Below are 15,517 nucleotides of genomic sequence, written 5' to 3'. Positions count from 1 at the left end.
CAGTGCTTGGGCCCCTGACACCCATGTAAGAGACCAGGAGGGAATTCCTGGTGCCAGCCTGTCCAGACCTGTCTGTTACAGCCATTGGGAGAGAATTTCAATAAATAGAAAATCTCTCTCTCTCTCTCTCTCTCTCTCTCTCTCCCCTCTCTGCACCAGACACGTGTGTGTGAATGTGGGTATCTACCTATCAAATAAATAAATCGTCAAAAAAAAACCTTAGAGCCAGGGCCAGCATATTAAGCCACCATTTGGTTCGCCCCATTCAGTTTCCTTCTACTGTATCCTGGGTGGCAGCAGATGATGGCTTAAGTGCTTGGCCCCTGCCCCGGCCATGGCAGACGTGGGTGGAGTTCCAGGCTTCTGGCTTCAGCTTGGCTCAGCCCTGGCTGCTGCAGGCACTTGGGGAATAAACCAGCAGATGGAAGATTTCTCTGTCTGCCTTTCAAGTAAATGCACATAAATAAACATTAAAAAAATTAACACAGCTTAGAGCCCTCTCCCTTGCTGGTAGCAGCCTTGCCCAAGGTCGTCCACTTGGATGCTGACAGCCACGTCACCATTCCCACATGTTACTACTGTCACCTCATCCCTGAACTCTTCTGCTCCCTTACGGTCCATAAATACATCATGTCGGCAACTATGGGAAAGGCTTCCAAAGACATGTGATGGATTCTTTGTAGCTGGCACAAAGATAAAATTTCCATTCTCTTAGATCAAAGCCTTTCATTCACCATTCTCCCACTGTCTGTTTCCCCTAACTCCTCACTCTCCTCATCCTCCCAGGAAAATTATTCTCATTGGCCTTTCTACTGGGAGAAAAGCTGGGTTCAGGTCCTGTACAGTCCTGATTCCGAAATGTTAACATACAAACTATCCAGCCATTCCTGCCCTCTATCCAAAATGCCCCTTGCCCTGGACTGCAGGCGCCCACTCACTCACCCACCCTCCAACACTCTCCCTCGGATGAAGCCCTCCCTTTGTGCCGGCTGCCCTTCCAGGTCCTCTCAGGGCCTACAATTCACATGAGACACTAAAAAGAAAAAAAACAAAAAACTCTGGCATCAAAACCAGGCAAGGCCTGAACTCTTTCTCTGAGGACAGGAGCTTCTGCCTCTTTGTCCAATGCTATATCCCCCATGTTACCAGCACATTGTTCACACACAGCAGGCAATTAATTGTGAAATAAACTAAGTCAACTGCTTAGTCACAGTGTGACTATGAAAAAAATGTCTATTTTTTTTAACACTTATTTGAAAGAAAGAGGGATATCGTCTATCTGCTTGTTCACTCCCCAATTGCAGGCAAAGATCCAGCCTCCCCTGAGCTGGGAGCCAGGAACTCAATGCAGGTCTCCCACAAGAGCAGCAGGGAACCAGATATTTGAGCCAGTACCTGCTGTCTCCCAGGGTGCACTTTAGTGCAAAGCTGGATTGGAAGCAGAGCTGGGACTTGAACCCAGGGACTCTGACCTGGGACGCAGGTATACCCAGTGCTGTCTTAACCTCTGTGCTAAACATCCATATTTCTAACCACTTTTGTCTCCATTTATAAATCTAACATCCATCTCAAAGCAGTGTCTAACATACTCTAGGGTTCAAAGTTTCTCCTTCCCACATTCCTGTTTCTATCGGAACTCTGTACACATTACTCTACTTATTACAACATTATATTGTATAACAATTTATCACCCAAAATGGGAGTTCCTAAGGAGAAAGTATCACGTTCAGCTCCAGTATGTAACATAGGAAGAATAATTTCTTAGTATTGTGAACACTAAACCCAGTAATACATATATATAATACAAGCACATCAATAAAACTGGTTTCTTTGCTTCCCCTCCCATTCCTTCTTCCTTTGTCAAACTCCTTAAATGAAAGGGTTTTTTTTTAAGATTTATTATATTTTGGGGCCGGTGCTGTGGCGCAGCAGCTTAACATCCTGGCCTGAAGTGCCAGCATCCCTTATGGGCGCTGCTTCAAGACCCGGTTCTCCACTTCCAATCCAGCTCTCTGCTATGGCCTGGAAAAGCAGTACAAGACGGCCCAAGTCGTGCTCGCTTCGGCAGCACACATACTAAAAATTGGAACGATACAGAGAAGATTAGCATGGCCCCTGCGCAAGGATGACACGCAAATTCATGAAGCGTTCCATATTTTTCGAAACAAGGAAATAAAGGCTTACTTCTCTTAAAAAAGAGAAAAAAAAAAAGAAAAAAAAAAAAAGATGGCCCAAGTCTTTGGGCCCCTGCACCCGTGTGGGAGACCTGAAAGAAGCTCCTGGCTCCTGGCCTCAGATCGGCGCAGCTCCGGCCACTGTGGCCAATTGGGGAGTGAACCATCTCTCTCTCTCTCTCTGCCTCTTCTTCTCTCTGTGTAACTCTGACTTTCAAATAAAAATAAATAAATCTTTTAAAAAAAAGATTTATGGGGCCAGCACGGTGGCGCAGCAGGTTAACGCCCTGGCCTGAAGCGCCGGCATCCCATATGGACGCCAGTTCGAGTCCCGGCTGCTCCACTTCCGATCCAGCTCTCTGCTATGGCCTGGGATAGCACTAGAAGATGGCCCAAGTGCTTGGGCCCCTGCACCCACATGGGAGACCTGGAAGAAGCTCCTGGCTCCTGGCTTTGGAACGGCGCAGTTCCAGCCATTGCGGCCAATTGGGGAGTAAGCCATCAGATGGAAGACCTCTCTCTCTGTCTCTCTCTCCCTCTCTACCTCTCCTCTCTCTGTGTAGCTTTGACTCTCAAGTAAAAAAATAAATAAACTTTTTAAAAAAATCCTACAAAAGCCAGCGCCATGGCTTAACAGGCTAATCCTCCGCCTTGCGGCGCCAGCACACCGGGTTCTAGTCCCGGTTGGGGTACCGGATTCTATCCCGGTTGCCCCTCTTCCAGGCCAGCTCTCTGCTGTGGCCCGGGAAGGCAGTGGAGGATGGCCCAAGTCCTTGGGCCCTGCACCTGCATGGCAGACCAGGAGAAGCACCTGGCTCCTGATCAGCGAGATGCGTCAGCCGCAGTGGCCATTGGAGGGTGAACCAACGGCAAAAAGGAAGACCTTTCTCTCTCTCTCTCTCTCTCACTATCCACTCTGTCAAAAAGAAAAAAAAATCTTACAAAAAATATTTATTATATTTTATTGAAAGGCAGACTGACAGAGAGGGAGAGACAGAGAAAGAGCTCTTCCAGAGCTGGTGCTGTGACATAGTAGGTTAAGTACCTCAGCCACAACACCGGCATCCCACATAGGTGACGGTTCGAGTCCTGGCTGCTCTGCTTCCAATCCAACTCTCTGCTTCTGGCCTGGGAAAGCAGTGGAAGACAGCCCAAGTGCTTGGGCCCCTGCACCCACATGGGAGACCCAGAGGAAGCTCCTGGCTCCCGACTTTGGATTGGCCCAACTCCTGCCATTGCAACCATTTGAGGAGTGAACAAGCAGGTGGAAGACTTCTTTCTCTGTAACTCTCTCAAATAAATAAATCTTAAAAAAAAGGGGGGGGGGGACAGCACCATGGCGCACTGGGTTAATCCTCTGCCTGCGGCACCGGCATCCCATGTGGATGCCTGTTTTTTTTTTTTTTTTTTTTTTTTTTTTTTTGACAGATAGAGTTAGCCAGTGAGAGAGAGACAGAGAGAAAGGTCTTCCTTCTGTTGGTTCACCTCTCAAATGGCCGCTACAGCCAGAGCTATGCTGATCTGAAGCCAGGAGCCAGGTGCTTCCTCCTGGTCTCCCATGCGGGTGCAGGCGCCCAAGCACTTGGGCCATCCTCCACTGCCTTCCCGGGCCACAGCAGAGAGCTGGACCGGAAGAGGAGCAGCCAGGAATAGAACCCGGTGCTCATATGGGATGCTAGCACTACAGGCAGAGGATTAGCCAAGTGAGCCACAGCGCTGGCCCCTAGGCACCGGTTCTATTCCCAGTTGCTCCTCTTCCAGTCCAGCTCCCTGCTATGGCCTGGGAAAGCAGTGGAGGATGGCCCAAGTGCTTGGGCCCCTGCATCCGCATAGGAGACCAGGAGGAGGCACCTGGCTCCTGGCTTTGGATCGGCGAGGTTCCAGCCATTGCAGCCAATTGGAGAGTGAACCAACGGAAGGAAGACCTTTCTCTCTGTCTCTCTCACTGTCTGTAACTCTACCTGTCAAATAAATAAATAAATAATCTTAAATTAAAAAAAAAAAAGAGAGAGAGAGAGAGAGATCTTTCATTTGCTGGTTAAATCCCCAAATGGCTACAAAGGCCAGGGCTGGGTCAGGCCAAACTCAGGAGTCTGGAATGCCATTTGGGTGTCCTACAAGGGTGGCAGGAGCCCATGTACCCAAGGAAGCTGGATCGAAAGAGAAGCAAGCCAGGACCTGAACCAGCACTCCATTATGGGATGCCAGCAAGGGCAGCACAGGCGGTGGCTTAACCTGCCACGGCGCGAGGCCAGCTGAAAGGGTGTTTCCTCCACTGTGTACTCACTCCCTCTTACCAGCTGCAGTCTGCCTTCCTCTTGCCTCCCTGTTGACACTCTCCCACCAAATCCAACAGCCCTATTCCTGACTCTCATTCAACTCTGCCTCCCTGTGACAAAGCACAACTGTCACCCACTTTCAAACGTAAAACCTGGGGACTCCGTGCAGTGCCTGCCCCAGGTTTTCAGCCTCTTTACCGTCTCCCATCAGCCTCTGGAAGTTCAAGCCAAAGCTCTACTGCACACTCCCTCAATGAGCTCTTTATTCTTGTAACGTCAACTATGGCCTCTATTTTGATGTCACAACTTCATGACTCTCTAATCTGAGTTTAATGCAAACGTGCCACCGCCTAAGGGACAGATTCACCTGGATGTTCCAGATCACCTCACCCCAGGAGTACTGTGTGCAGAAACACGGACCTGTTCCTGTTCCAGTTCTGCCACTGAACGCCTGTGGGATCCCGGGCAAGTCTGGTCTTCGTTCAGCCTGCTCAGTGAAATGAGTCAGACTTCCAGCAGCCTTTGCAGGGCTAACGCTTTGTAGGTAAGGCTACGTGCAGTCCTCTCAGTGTCTCCACTGCTCTCAGGCCTCCCCACTTGCCCTAATCTGCCCTCCTATATGCAGTGGATCACCAGCTCCCATCATCTCCCCTCCATGACGTAGGCTCTTGTTTGGTGCTAAGGTTACTTTTCTGCTGAGGCACGAGAGGCAGGCCGTCCCTAACAATCAGGAGAGACCCCAGGACCGTGCTACCTGTAACAGCACGAGCCAGATTTTACCTCTACGTCTGTCTCCTCTACAAAACCAGCCAGAAGCTATTTCTTAGCTCGAAAATTCAGTGATAGGGCCAGCGCTGTGGCGCAGTGGGTTAAAGCCCTGGCCTGCGGTGCCGGCATCCCATATGGGCACCGGTTTGAGACCCAGCAGCTCTACTTCTGATCCAGCTCTCTGCTATGGCCTGGGAAAGAAGTGGAAAATGGTTCAAATTCTTGGGCCCCTACACCCGCGTGAGAGACACAGAAGAAGCTCCAGGCTCCTGGGTTTGGATCAGCACAGTTCCAGCCACTGTGGTCATTTGCGGAGTGAACCTGCAGATGGAAGACCTCTCTCTGGCTCTACCTCTCTCTCTAACCCTTTCAAATAAATAAAATTGTTTTAAAAATTTTTTAAAATTTCAGTGACTCTCAAACAACTGCCAATTCCCTAGGTATCCAAATCGGCACAGCTTGCTGGGTAGCCTAGTCTTCCCCTTAGCCACAGAGGACGGGCTGAAGAGCAACTCAAAGTTTATGATCACAGCTGCGCGGTGCGCCAGCTGCAGCGGCCATTGGAGGGTGAACCAACAGTAAAGGAAGACCTTTCTCTCTGTCTCTCTCTCTCTCTCTCTCACTGTCCACTCTGCCTGTCAAAAATTTAAGAAAAAAAAATTTTTTTTTAAAGTTTATGATCACAAAACCTTTAAAGTAACTGGTTCCATAAGGACCTGCAAAAAGGTCCTGGGGTTGTAGGTTCTGCTTTGGTGGAGGGCTCTCCCACGGACTGCAATGAAATCACTACCAAGTCTCAGGAATCTCAAACTCCAAAGATGTGGGCTCCACGGATGGCAGTAGAAACACCTTTTAGTGGCAACCTGGCATGCCTTCTCCCTGACATGCCTTCTCCCTTTGGAGTTGCATGTGGAGAACACAATTAATGCCATAGCAAATTCACTTATACACAAATGACAGATGTGACATTTTTGCACACATTTTTTAAAAAATGGCCTTTGGAGGGTGAACCAACAGCAAAGGAAGACCTTTCTCTCTGTCTTTCTCTCTCTCACTGTCCACTCTGCCTGTCAAAAAAAAAAGAATCTTAAAAAAATGGCCTGACTATTCACATCTGTCATCCACAAGTGAACTTAAAATCTACATCTAAAAAGGTACCAGAAATACTGTATCATACTGCCAATTCTAATCATTGCTGTCGATAGCCCATAAATATACATTATTTCAACTATGTAGAAAGACACAACACACCTTAATCCAGACTCACCTAACCAACAGACTTAATATGCCTGCTCAAATAAACTATGTGGAAATCACATTCTACAGACAAGCTCTGCATTAAAATGGCAAGATGACTCAAGTTGAAGAATGAAGTCGAAGGGTTAACAGGTAAAACAGCTATTACAGGGAAGGATCTGTACAGATCGCCATGTATTACAACACACACTCTTCCTAGAACTCTCAGTGCTGCACGTTTGAAGGTCTTTGAAAAGAACAGAAAGGAGCCGCACTGGCTCAATAAAAGTGGATGAGAGACAACTAAATCATAGTCGGCCTTCTCAGTCCTACAGAGCACAAAACTCTAAGAAATAAGCTCTACCATAAAAACAGTCCAGGCCAGCGCCGTGGCTCAATAGGCTAATCCTCCGCCTGCGGCACTGGCACACCGGGTTCTAGTCCCGGTCGGGGCACCGGATTCTGTCCCGGTCGCTCCTCTTCCTGTCCAGCTCTCTGCTGTGGCCCGTGAAGGCAGTGGAGGATGGCCCAAGTCCTTGGGCCCTGCACCCGCATGGGAGACCAGGAGAAGCTCCTGGCTCCTGGCTTTCGATCTGCGCAGTGCGCCAGCCACAGCGTGCCAGCCGCAGCGGCCACTGGGAGGAGAGCCAACGGAAAAGGAAGACCTTTCTCTCTGTCTCTCTCTTTCTCTCTCTCTCACTGTCCACTCTGCCTGTTCAAAAAAAAAACATTCCAGAAGGAGGGACAGGCACTTGGCCTAGGACGTAAAATGACCACAATCCGTGCCTGAGTTCCAATCTGGCTCTGGCTCCTGAGCCCAACTTCCTGCTACTGCAGACCTAGGAGGCTATTACTTGATAGCTCAAGGAACTGAGTTCCTGCCACCCAAGTGAGACCTGGATTGAGTCCCCAATTCCCAGCTTCAGCCCCAGCCTGACGGGCATTTGGGGAGTGAACCTGCTTTGGCTCAAGCTCACTTGCTCTCACTCTCGTGCCTTCTCTCTCTGCCTCTCAATTTTTTTTTGTTGTTTTTTTAAGAAAAAGATATTGAGGGCCAGCTTTGTGGCCTCAGTGAATTAAACTGCTGCCTGGGATGCTGGAAACCCATATCAGAGCTCCAGTTCAAGTCCCAGCTGCTCCACTTCCAATCCAGCCCCCTTGCCAATGCACCTGAGAGAGTGGCAGAAGACAGCCTAAGTGCTTGGGCCCCTTCCACACCCATGTGGGAGACCCTGATGGAGTCCCAGGGCTTTGGCCTGGCCCAGCCCCAACCATTGTGGCCATTTGGGGAGTAAATCAGTAAATGAAAGACTGATCTCTCTCTCTCTCTGTCACTCTGCCTTTGTTATTAAAAAATCAATAAAGGAAAAAGTTTAAATAAATGTTCCTCAAATATTTGAGACAATCACCTGAACAGTGATAAATTCAATGAAACTAGTTAACTGGGAGCAGTGACAATCACTTTCAGTAAACTCAGAGAGAATTCAGTGGCTCAGTTTGACAGTGTAGATCGCTCACTCAGCACCCTGGACAGCTGAAGCCAGGTAACTGCTGGGAGGGGCTACCCTGCTTCTTTTTTTTTTTTTTTTTTTTTTAAGATTTATTTATTCATTTATTTGAACATCACAGTTACACAGGGAGAGGAGAGGCGGAGAGAGAAGAGTCTTCCATCCACTCTCCAATTGGCCACAACGGCCAGAGCTGCATCGATCCAAAGCCAGGAGCCAGGAGCTTCTTCCAGGTCTCTCACACGGGTGCAAGGGCCCAAGAACTTGGGCCATCCTCCACTGCTTTCCCAGGCCATAGCAGAGAGCTGGATCGGAAGTGGAGCAGCCGGGACTCGAACCAGTGCCCATATGGTATTCCGGCACTGCAGGCGTCGGCTTTACCCGCTACAGCACGGCACCAGCCCCTGCCCTTCTTATAGGATATTTATCAGCAGCCCAGGCCTCTACCCACTAGGTAACAGTAGCGTGTGCCCCAGGCAGTGACACCCAAAAATGCCTGCAGCCATTGCTAAATGTCCAACAGGGGCAAAAAATCACCGTGGGTTCAGGACCGCTGGGGTCCAGCCAGCCTCGATGCCCTTCCTTATGGAGCGGAGTTCTTCGCCAAGTTACAGAAACACTCGGCCGAGCAGACAGCGTGACTCAGGGCAGAGCTATGACCTGAGTTTTCCAGCCAGCCGCCTCAGAAACACCCGTTCTCTAACGGGCAAGAGCAACACACCCAAAAACAGAGGCAGACCACTCCCATGCCTCCCTCCTGCTGGCAGTCCTCAGCGTTCCTGATTCACACAGCCAAAGAAAACATCACCACTGGCAGGGGGAGCACACTGAGCCTCCCAGCGCTGCAAGTGCCCGCTGTGGCTACCGCTGGAGAGGGTGTGGTGCTTTTTTTAGACTCTTCTGGTTCTCACAGGGGCAGATACACATATGTGTTTAAGGTTGTGTCGGTGGGGCTGGCGCTGTGGCGTAGCAGGTAAAGCCACCACCTGCTGCACCAGCATCCCATATGATCACCAGTTTGAGTCCTAGCTTCTCCACTTCTGATCCAGCGCCCTGGTAATGCACCTGGGAAAGCAGCAGAGGATGGCCCAAGTCCTTGGGCCCCTGCATTCACATGAGAGACCTGGAAGAAGCTCCTGGCTCCTGTCTTTGGATTAGACCAGCTCCAGCCACTAAGGCCATTTGGGGCATGAACCAGCTAAAGGAAGACCTATCTTTCCCTCCCTCTCTGTAACTCTGTTTTTCAAATAAATAAATAAATCTTAAAAAAAAAAAAAATGCTTGCTCTCTATATATACCACTCTAAAATGAACGCTTAAAAAAATTAAAAATACTTTTAAACCCAACTAATTAAAATACTGGGAAGAAATTCTATCCTATTCCATAAAAGGGTTTAGGAGGAAGTTTTGTTTTCCAAGTCATCTGTTGCAGAAAATCTTTACACCTGAACTCAGAACGCTCAACAACAATCACATTTTCTTTGTTGACTCAGACTTGTGTAGTGCTTCATGAGGATCAACTATGACAAAACAGCCTTTAAGATTCAGAAAATGAAGCGACAAAGCTGAATCTAAAGATGATACCTGACTACACCAACAGGTAGAGAAAAAAAATCACTTTAAGAGTTCAATAGTGGGCGCCGGCACACCGGGTTCTAGTCCCGGTTGGGGCGCCGGATTCTGTCCCGGTTGCCCCTCTTCCAGGCCAGCTCTCTGCTGTGGCCCGGGAGTGCAGTGGAGGATGGCCCAAGTGCTTGGTCCCTGCACCCGCATGGGAGACCAGGAGAAGCACCTGGCTCCTGGCTTCTGATCAGCACGGTGCGCCGGCCACAGCGCACTGGTCGCGGCAGCCATTGGAGGGTGAACCAATGGCAAAGGAAGACCTTTCGCTCTGTCTCTCTCACTGTCCACTCTGCCTGTCAAAAATAAAGAAAAAATAATAATAAAAATTTAAAAAAAAAAAGAGTTCAATAGTGACTTGATTTGCCTCTTTCCTAAATGTGAGACCACCGAAATCAATCTGATTACCTGGTTTTAATTTGCTGCATTCCAGTTAAATAAGGCTTTCCTATTTAGTATTTTCCTGCTTTATCATTTCAGGGCTTAAATACACTTACTCCACTCCTTTCCTGTACATCTGCTGTATTAGTAAAGCCAAGCCCCTAACTTTTAAATATACTTTAGCTGTGAATTATATTTGACATTTTGTAACATTCAAAATGCATGCAAATAAAAGGGTTGGTTTTTGTTGTTGTTGTTGTTGTTTTTTTTTTTTTTTTCACACAGAAGGGGACCGGCGTTGTGGCACAGTGGATTAAGTCACCACCTGTGACGCTGGCATCCCATATGGGTGCCAAGACAGGTCCTGTCTGCTTCCCTGCTGATCCAGCCCCCTGCTGATGGCCTGGGAAAGCAGTGGAGGATGGCCCAAGTGCTTGGATCCCTGCCACCCACGTGGGAGACCCAGAAGAAGGTCCTGGCTCCTGCTTTCAGCCTGGCTCAGCCCCAGTTGTTGCGGCCATCTGGGGAGTGAACCAGCAGATGAAAGATCTCCCTTTCTCTCTGTAATTCTTTCAAATAAATAAATCTTTTTAAAAAAAAGAAAAATTTACACATAAGGGTATCAATTTCTCAGCAGAAATATTCACAGCTGCAGCCATGGTCGGCCATGGTTGTGGCACAGTGAGTCGAGCTGTTTCTGGCAACACCCACATTCCGTAACAGAGTGCTGATTTGAGTCCTGGCTGTTCCACCTCCAATCCAGCTCCCTGCTGTTGCACTTGGGAAAGCAGCAAATGATGGCCCAAGTGCTGATCATAGTTGAGTACATAATGTATTACATATCTGATTATATCTAAGTATGCAAAATACAATTACTGGGAAATTTCTTTAATTGCTGCCTGGTCTTTGAATGAATCAGTGAGTGGGACTCAACCACAGGCAGGCTGGGGCCACGTGTTTGCTGAGAAGTTCAGATTGAGTTCCAGGCTCCTGGCTTTGACCTGGCCCAGCCTTGGCTGTTTCGGACACACGGGAAGTAAACCAGCAGCTATAAGGCAATGAGATAAAATTGCTTTTCTTTTTTAATAAAATCTTTTCTCCCACTTTTCCCCCTTGGTATTCTTTAGGTAACATGCTGCTATAGTCTCGAAGATAACTCAGTAAGATATTTTAAAATTCAGGCAAGTGTTAAAATGCAGTTGTGTTACTTCAACGCTCTTAATAGGAAATGCGAGGCCAGAGAACTTCTGACACGCCCCAGTTATTATCAGTAAATTCTAAAGCCGTTCTCAAGTTCACACACATCTAGGGTTCCCGCCGATGCTTCACAGGAACCTTAAAAAGAGTATGATCCGTTGACTATCTCCGGGAACTGGGGAGGTAGAGACCTTTACACATTTTGCTCATTCAGTTCTGTCACTTCATTCTAAATAGTGAGTCTTGTGTATAACCTTCTATGATTGTTAGCAAAAAAAAAAAAACAAAAAACCAGTGTGCATGCACTGCCCAGCAGAAAGCCAATTTCTCAAAAGCCTATCCTAAGTAAGTCCTAAATACTTGGTCAAAACTAAGAAAGCGACGCCAGCCCACAGCCCCTGTGGCTGTTGTCCTTAAATTCCTGGTGCTACAATGAGACAGTAAACCGTGGCTAGTCAGACAGCATGTGGCACCAGACACCGCTCAGGCGGGCAGTCCTTTCGCTCCAGTGTTTCCTCTACAGGTGTCAACGTAGCAAGAGGAAGTTCTAGAGCACAAACCCATTTCTGTGGGACCTGAGGAAAAAAGCACGAATGGGTACACAGCCTGCAATGTTTAAACCTAAAACAGAAGAGAACTCCGCGGGTCTTGCTTCTTAAATCTGCTTCCCCAAAAGTAAACCCAAACGTCTGATCCCGCGGTTTCGGGCGGTTAGGCTTTTGCTGGTAGTTGTTTTTTCCACCTTTCACAAAACATTCCACTACTTCCGGCTCAAATGTGAGGACTCCTCTGCTAACAGATTCTTCAAACACTGCTCCCTTGCTTTCTGCCTTTAGATTCTGCAACCGAAACTTCTGGTTAATTCCGACAGCGCACACGCTGCACAGAACGAAGCCCGGCCGCATGACAGGCGCAACTGTCTACGCGCACTCGTGCCGTCTCCCCGCCGGGGTCCTCGTTAATGCCTTCACCAGGGTTGCTCTCCGACTTCAGGAACGCAGACAGCAGCGCGCGGGACCAGGAAGCGCTGACCCAACTTGACTCAAAGCCAACTTGGGCCGATCCTTCCATCTCCTTCAGGGCGCTAAGCGTGGGCTCCACACCAGCTTCCCTGCTACCTGTCAACGCTCCAAGGTCACGCGCAGGGGGTGAAGACCACACACCGGCGGCTCTAGGGAGGCCCTGCGTCGCGGCCTTGCAGACCGCGTCCACCTCCCCGCTCCGGCCCGGCCCGTTACCGCCGCCGGCGCCGCGGCCCCAGGGTTCGCCCGGCGCCCGGCGGGGACCCGCGGCGCCGACCGCTGCGGCCTCCACGCCCGGGACCCCCGGCCCGCGCCCCGAGGGCGACCGCTCCTCCCCGCGCCCGCCGGGCCGAGCCCCGCCGGAGGCCCCCGGCCCCCAACTCCTGGCGAGGGGCGCGCGGTGCCCTCGGAGCCACGGCGAGCCCGGCGGCGGGGGCGGCCAGCGAGCGAGTCCCGGGGCGCTTGGACGCCTCACCTGCTCCTCTCGAGGCAGCCGCTACCGCTCGCTGAGGGGACAACATGGAGCCACCGCTTTCAGCACAGGCAGCAGGGGCGCAGACGAGAGGGGCGGGCTGGGGCGGGAACGAGCCGAGCCCTGGAGGCGGGAAACGGGCGGGGCCTGGGCTCCACACGCAGCTAAGGCGAGGGAGGGACGCGCGAGACGAGCACAGGGCGAGCCAGCGAGGCCCGACGGCGGCCCGAGGCGTGGCGAGCGCTGGGCTGGCCCGGGCGGGAAAGCGCACGCGGCCGAGCCCTGTTGCCGCCCAGCGCGTGTGCGCGTGCGCGAGCGCGCGCCGCCGGTTACCTGTGGCTGCGTACAGGGTTCTGCGGCCTGTTGGGAATTGTAGTCCCCCGTTCTCGGGGTCCCGACCTGCGGTCCCCTTTGGGCTCATGCTTCTCGGGCGAGGAAGAGGAGGAGCAGAGGGGCGGGGTTTGGAGCGCTCCGACGACTGGACTACAACTCCCAGCAGGCCATGCGAGGAGGGAAGGCCCCGCCCGGCGCCTAGCGCAGAGACCAGGCCCCGGGCGGAGGCCTTGGGGGTCCCTGGCCTCGGGCTCTCGCTGGCCGGGTCTGAGATGGATTCGGTGTTTAACGCCGGCAGAGGCCGCCGGTGGGCGGCAGAAGGGAGGCCTCGGCCCCGGGTGACGTTGCAGGTTACTGGGTTTTTGATGGTTTTGACATCACAAACAAAGGTGACTTCGTTGCCACCATGAGCATCATCACCACGCCACAGTCCTGTCCCTAGCCACGGTCTCCGAGAGCAAACGGAGAACCTCCGGAGAGACCCCTTCCGCGGGCTTTGTCCCGTCTGAGCCAGGGCCGTCTTCTGCACACCTCGTGCTTGGAGGAGCTTGTTTGAAGCTGCTTTTTTTTTTTTTTTTTTTTTGACAGGCAGAGTGGACAGAGAGAAAGGTCTTCCTTTTTGCCGTTGGTTCACTCTTCAATGGCCGCAGCGGCCGGCGCGCAGCGGCCGGCGCACCGCACTGATCCGATGGCAGGAGCCAGGTGCTTCTCCTGGTCTCCCATGGGGTGCAGGGCCCAAGCACTTGAGCCATCCTCCACTGCCTTCCCGGGCCACAGCAGAGAGCTGGACCGGAAGAGGGGCAACTGGGATAGAATCCGGCGCCCCGACCGGGACTAGAACCTGGTGTGGCGGCGCCACAAGGCAGAGGATTAGCCTGTTAAGCCACAGCGCCGGCCTGAAGCTGCTTTTTCAAGCACACTTTTACTTAAACTGTACGGCGGATCGGTACGGGACAAGGGAAACGTTCTTAATTCTCACTGCCCATTTGGGGAAAATGTCATTTCCCACAACGGAAGAATACTGCGTTTTGGATTTGTTGGGCTGAGAATGGCTGTCCTGTGGGTGAGTGGCTCCTGCAGCCCACGGGAAGGCCGGGCACCCAGTCTGCGCCCACCACTGCCTCTTGGCATCATTGCATTATCCACTCAACAGTTCTTCCACTTTCTTCCTTCTGCTCTGCCTTGGCCATGCTAACCTACCCAGAACCCCCATCCAGCTACTTCTAGGCCTTGCCAAGCCCTTGGGCCGGTTTTCACTTCCCAGCTGGCAAGACTTAGAAGGGCAGAGGTAAGGAAAATCCCGTGTGATCCTAGCTCAAGAGATCTTGTGCGATTTCTCCTCCCCTGACCCTTAGGATTCTCCTTCAACTCTCAAGATTGAATACTCTCTTGCAGGCTTTAAAGTTAAGTCTAGAGCTAAACCAACCTGGGCCAGAGAGAAACTAGAAGTGAGGATGAGGGCAAGCAGCCCCTGGGGTTGCACACTGAGTGTGCAGAAGGCAGGACCTGCAGGATGTGAGGCGAGTCCAGGGCACGCTGTGGCATACTCACAGGGAGACAGGAGGAACCGAAGGCCAAGGGCTTGTCACAATGACAGCACGACGTGCAGAATGTAAAACTGCACACTCATCCCAGCCTTCCCTCCCTCCCTTGCCTGCATCGCTGTTCTCCAGAAGGCTTCTTAGCTCCTGTGTCTTGTTTGTGTCTTCCTGCGAGCATGTAAGTTCCTAACAGGTGAGAATTTTTGTCAGCTTTGTTCACTGCTATGTCCCCAGTGCCTCAAACCCTGCTGGCAGACAGTAGGGACGCAAATAGGTATTGAATTGATGAGTGAAGAAGGTATCTGTTACACTCAACACTGCTCACTCATCTTCTAGTTTTTGTTTTGTGTTTTTGTTTTCAAGAGAGACCAAGACCTCCCATCAAACTGGTTTACTCCCCAAACGCCCAAACATCCAGGGTTGGGCTAGACCAAAATCAGGACCCAGGAACTCAATCCAGGTCTCCCCCATGGGTGGCAGGGTCCCAGCCACTTGAGCCATCACCACCTTCTTCCCAAGGATTGCTTTAACAGGAAGCTGGAATCAGAAGAATCGTAGGGCACACTGGCATCCCAAGTGGCACTGGGCCACTGCCCAGAACACCTGCCCCTACTTTCTGGTTAATATTGAGTGTCAAACTTTTGCTGCAGAACAGCATACCCTGTTCTATTTTAAGTGTTCCCAGTAAGTAACCACTGAAATCCATCCTCTCAGGAATAGAAGAGCAGGTACTTACACTTCATCAGTCTCCATACAGTAGTGTCAAGGTCGATGTTGGCATATCAGCCCTCCCCATACCTTGTTGATGTTTGGCATTGTAAACAACACAGTGCAAATTATAGGTGGATTTTAGGGTTAGTCACAGTGTCACCATGTGAATGAGAAATCTTTTGTTGTTCCTTCCTTCCTGGATAGCCAGGGCCATCAAAACATTCAAAATGCTAAATATTGATCATTGTTCCAGCCTGCCCTCAGCCGTCTTATTCT

The 15,517-nt window shown here is 50.8% G+C and overlaps 1 protein-coding gene and 1 non-coding gene across 3 annotated transcripts in view; one reads left to right on the top strand and one right to left on the bottom strand.

Moving 5' to 3' along the window:
- ATL3 (atlastin GTPase 3) overlaps positions 1 to 13,074 on the bottom strand; it is a 58,570-nt gene extending 45,496 nt beyond the window's left edge. Inside the window, exon 1 of one of the 2 annotated variants that reach the window (XM_062195952.1) lies at positions 12,990 to 13,074. Coding sequence is in view for 1 of the 2 variants with exons in the window: in XM_062195953.1 (XP_062051937.1) it covers positions 12,660 to 12,705 (46 nt within the window). In the remaining variant the exon portion in view is untranslated. Of the gene's footprint in view, positions 1 to 12,659; positions 12,766 to 12,989 lie in introns of those variants that run through there. The other variant, XM_062195953.1, reaches the window with a different exon arrangement.
- LOC133764909 (U6 spliceosomal RNA) lies at positions 2,053 to 2,160 on the top strand. The gene has a single exon (XR_009866478.1). It is a non-coding gene; the product is annotated as a U6 spliceosomal RNA (small nuclear RNA).
- Positions 13,075 to 15,517: the final 2,443 nt, after the last annotated feature.

Source organism: Lepus europaeus, chromosome 7 (assembly GCF_033115175.1).
Source record: "Lepus europaeus isolate LE1 chromosome 7, mLepTim1.pri, whole genome shotgun sequence".
Taxonomy (NCBI): Eukaryota; Metazoa; Chordata; class Mammalia; order Lagomorpha; family Leporidae; genus Lepus; species Lepus europaeus.
The sequence above is the reverse complement of the archived record's forward strand: the minus strand, read 5'-3'. Positions and strand labels throughout refer to the sequence as shown.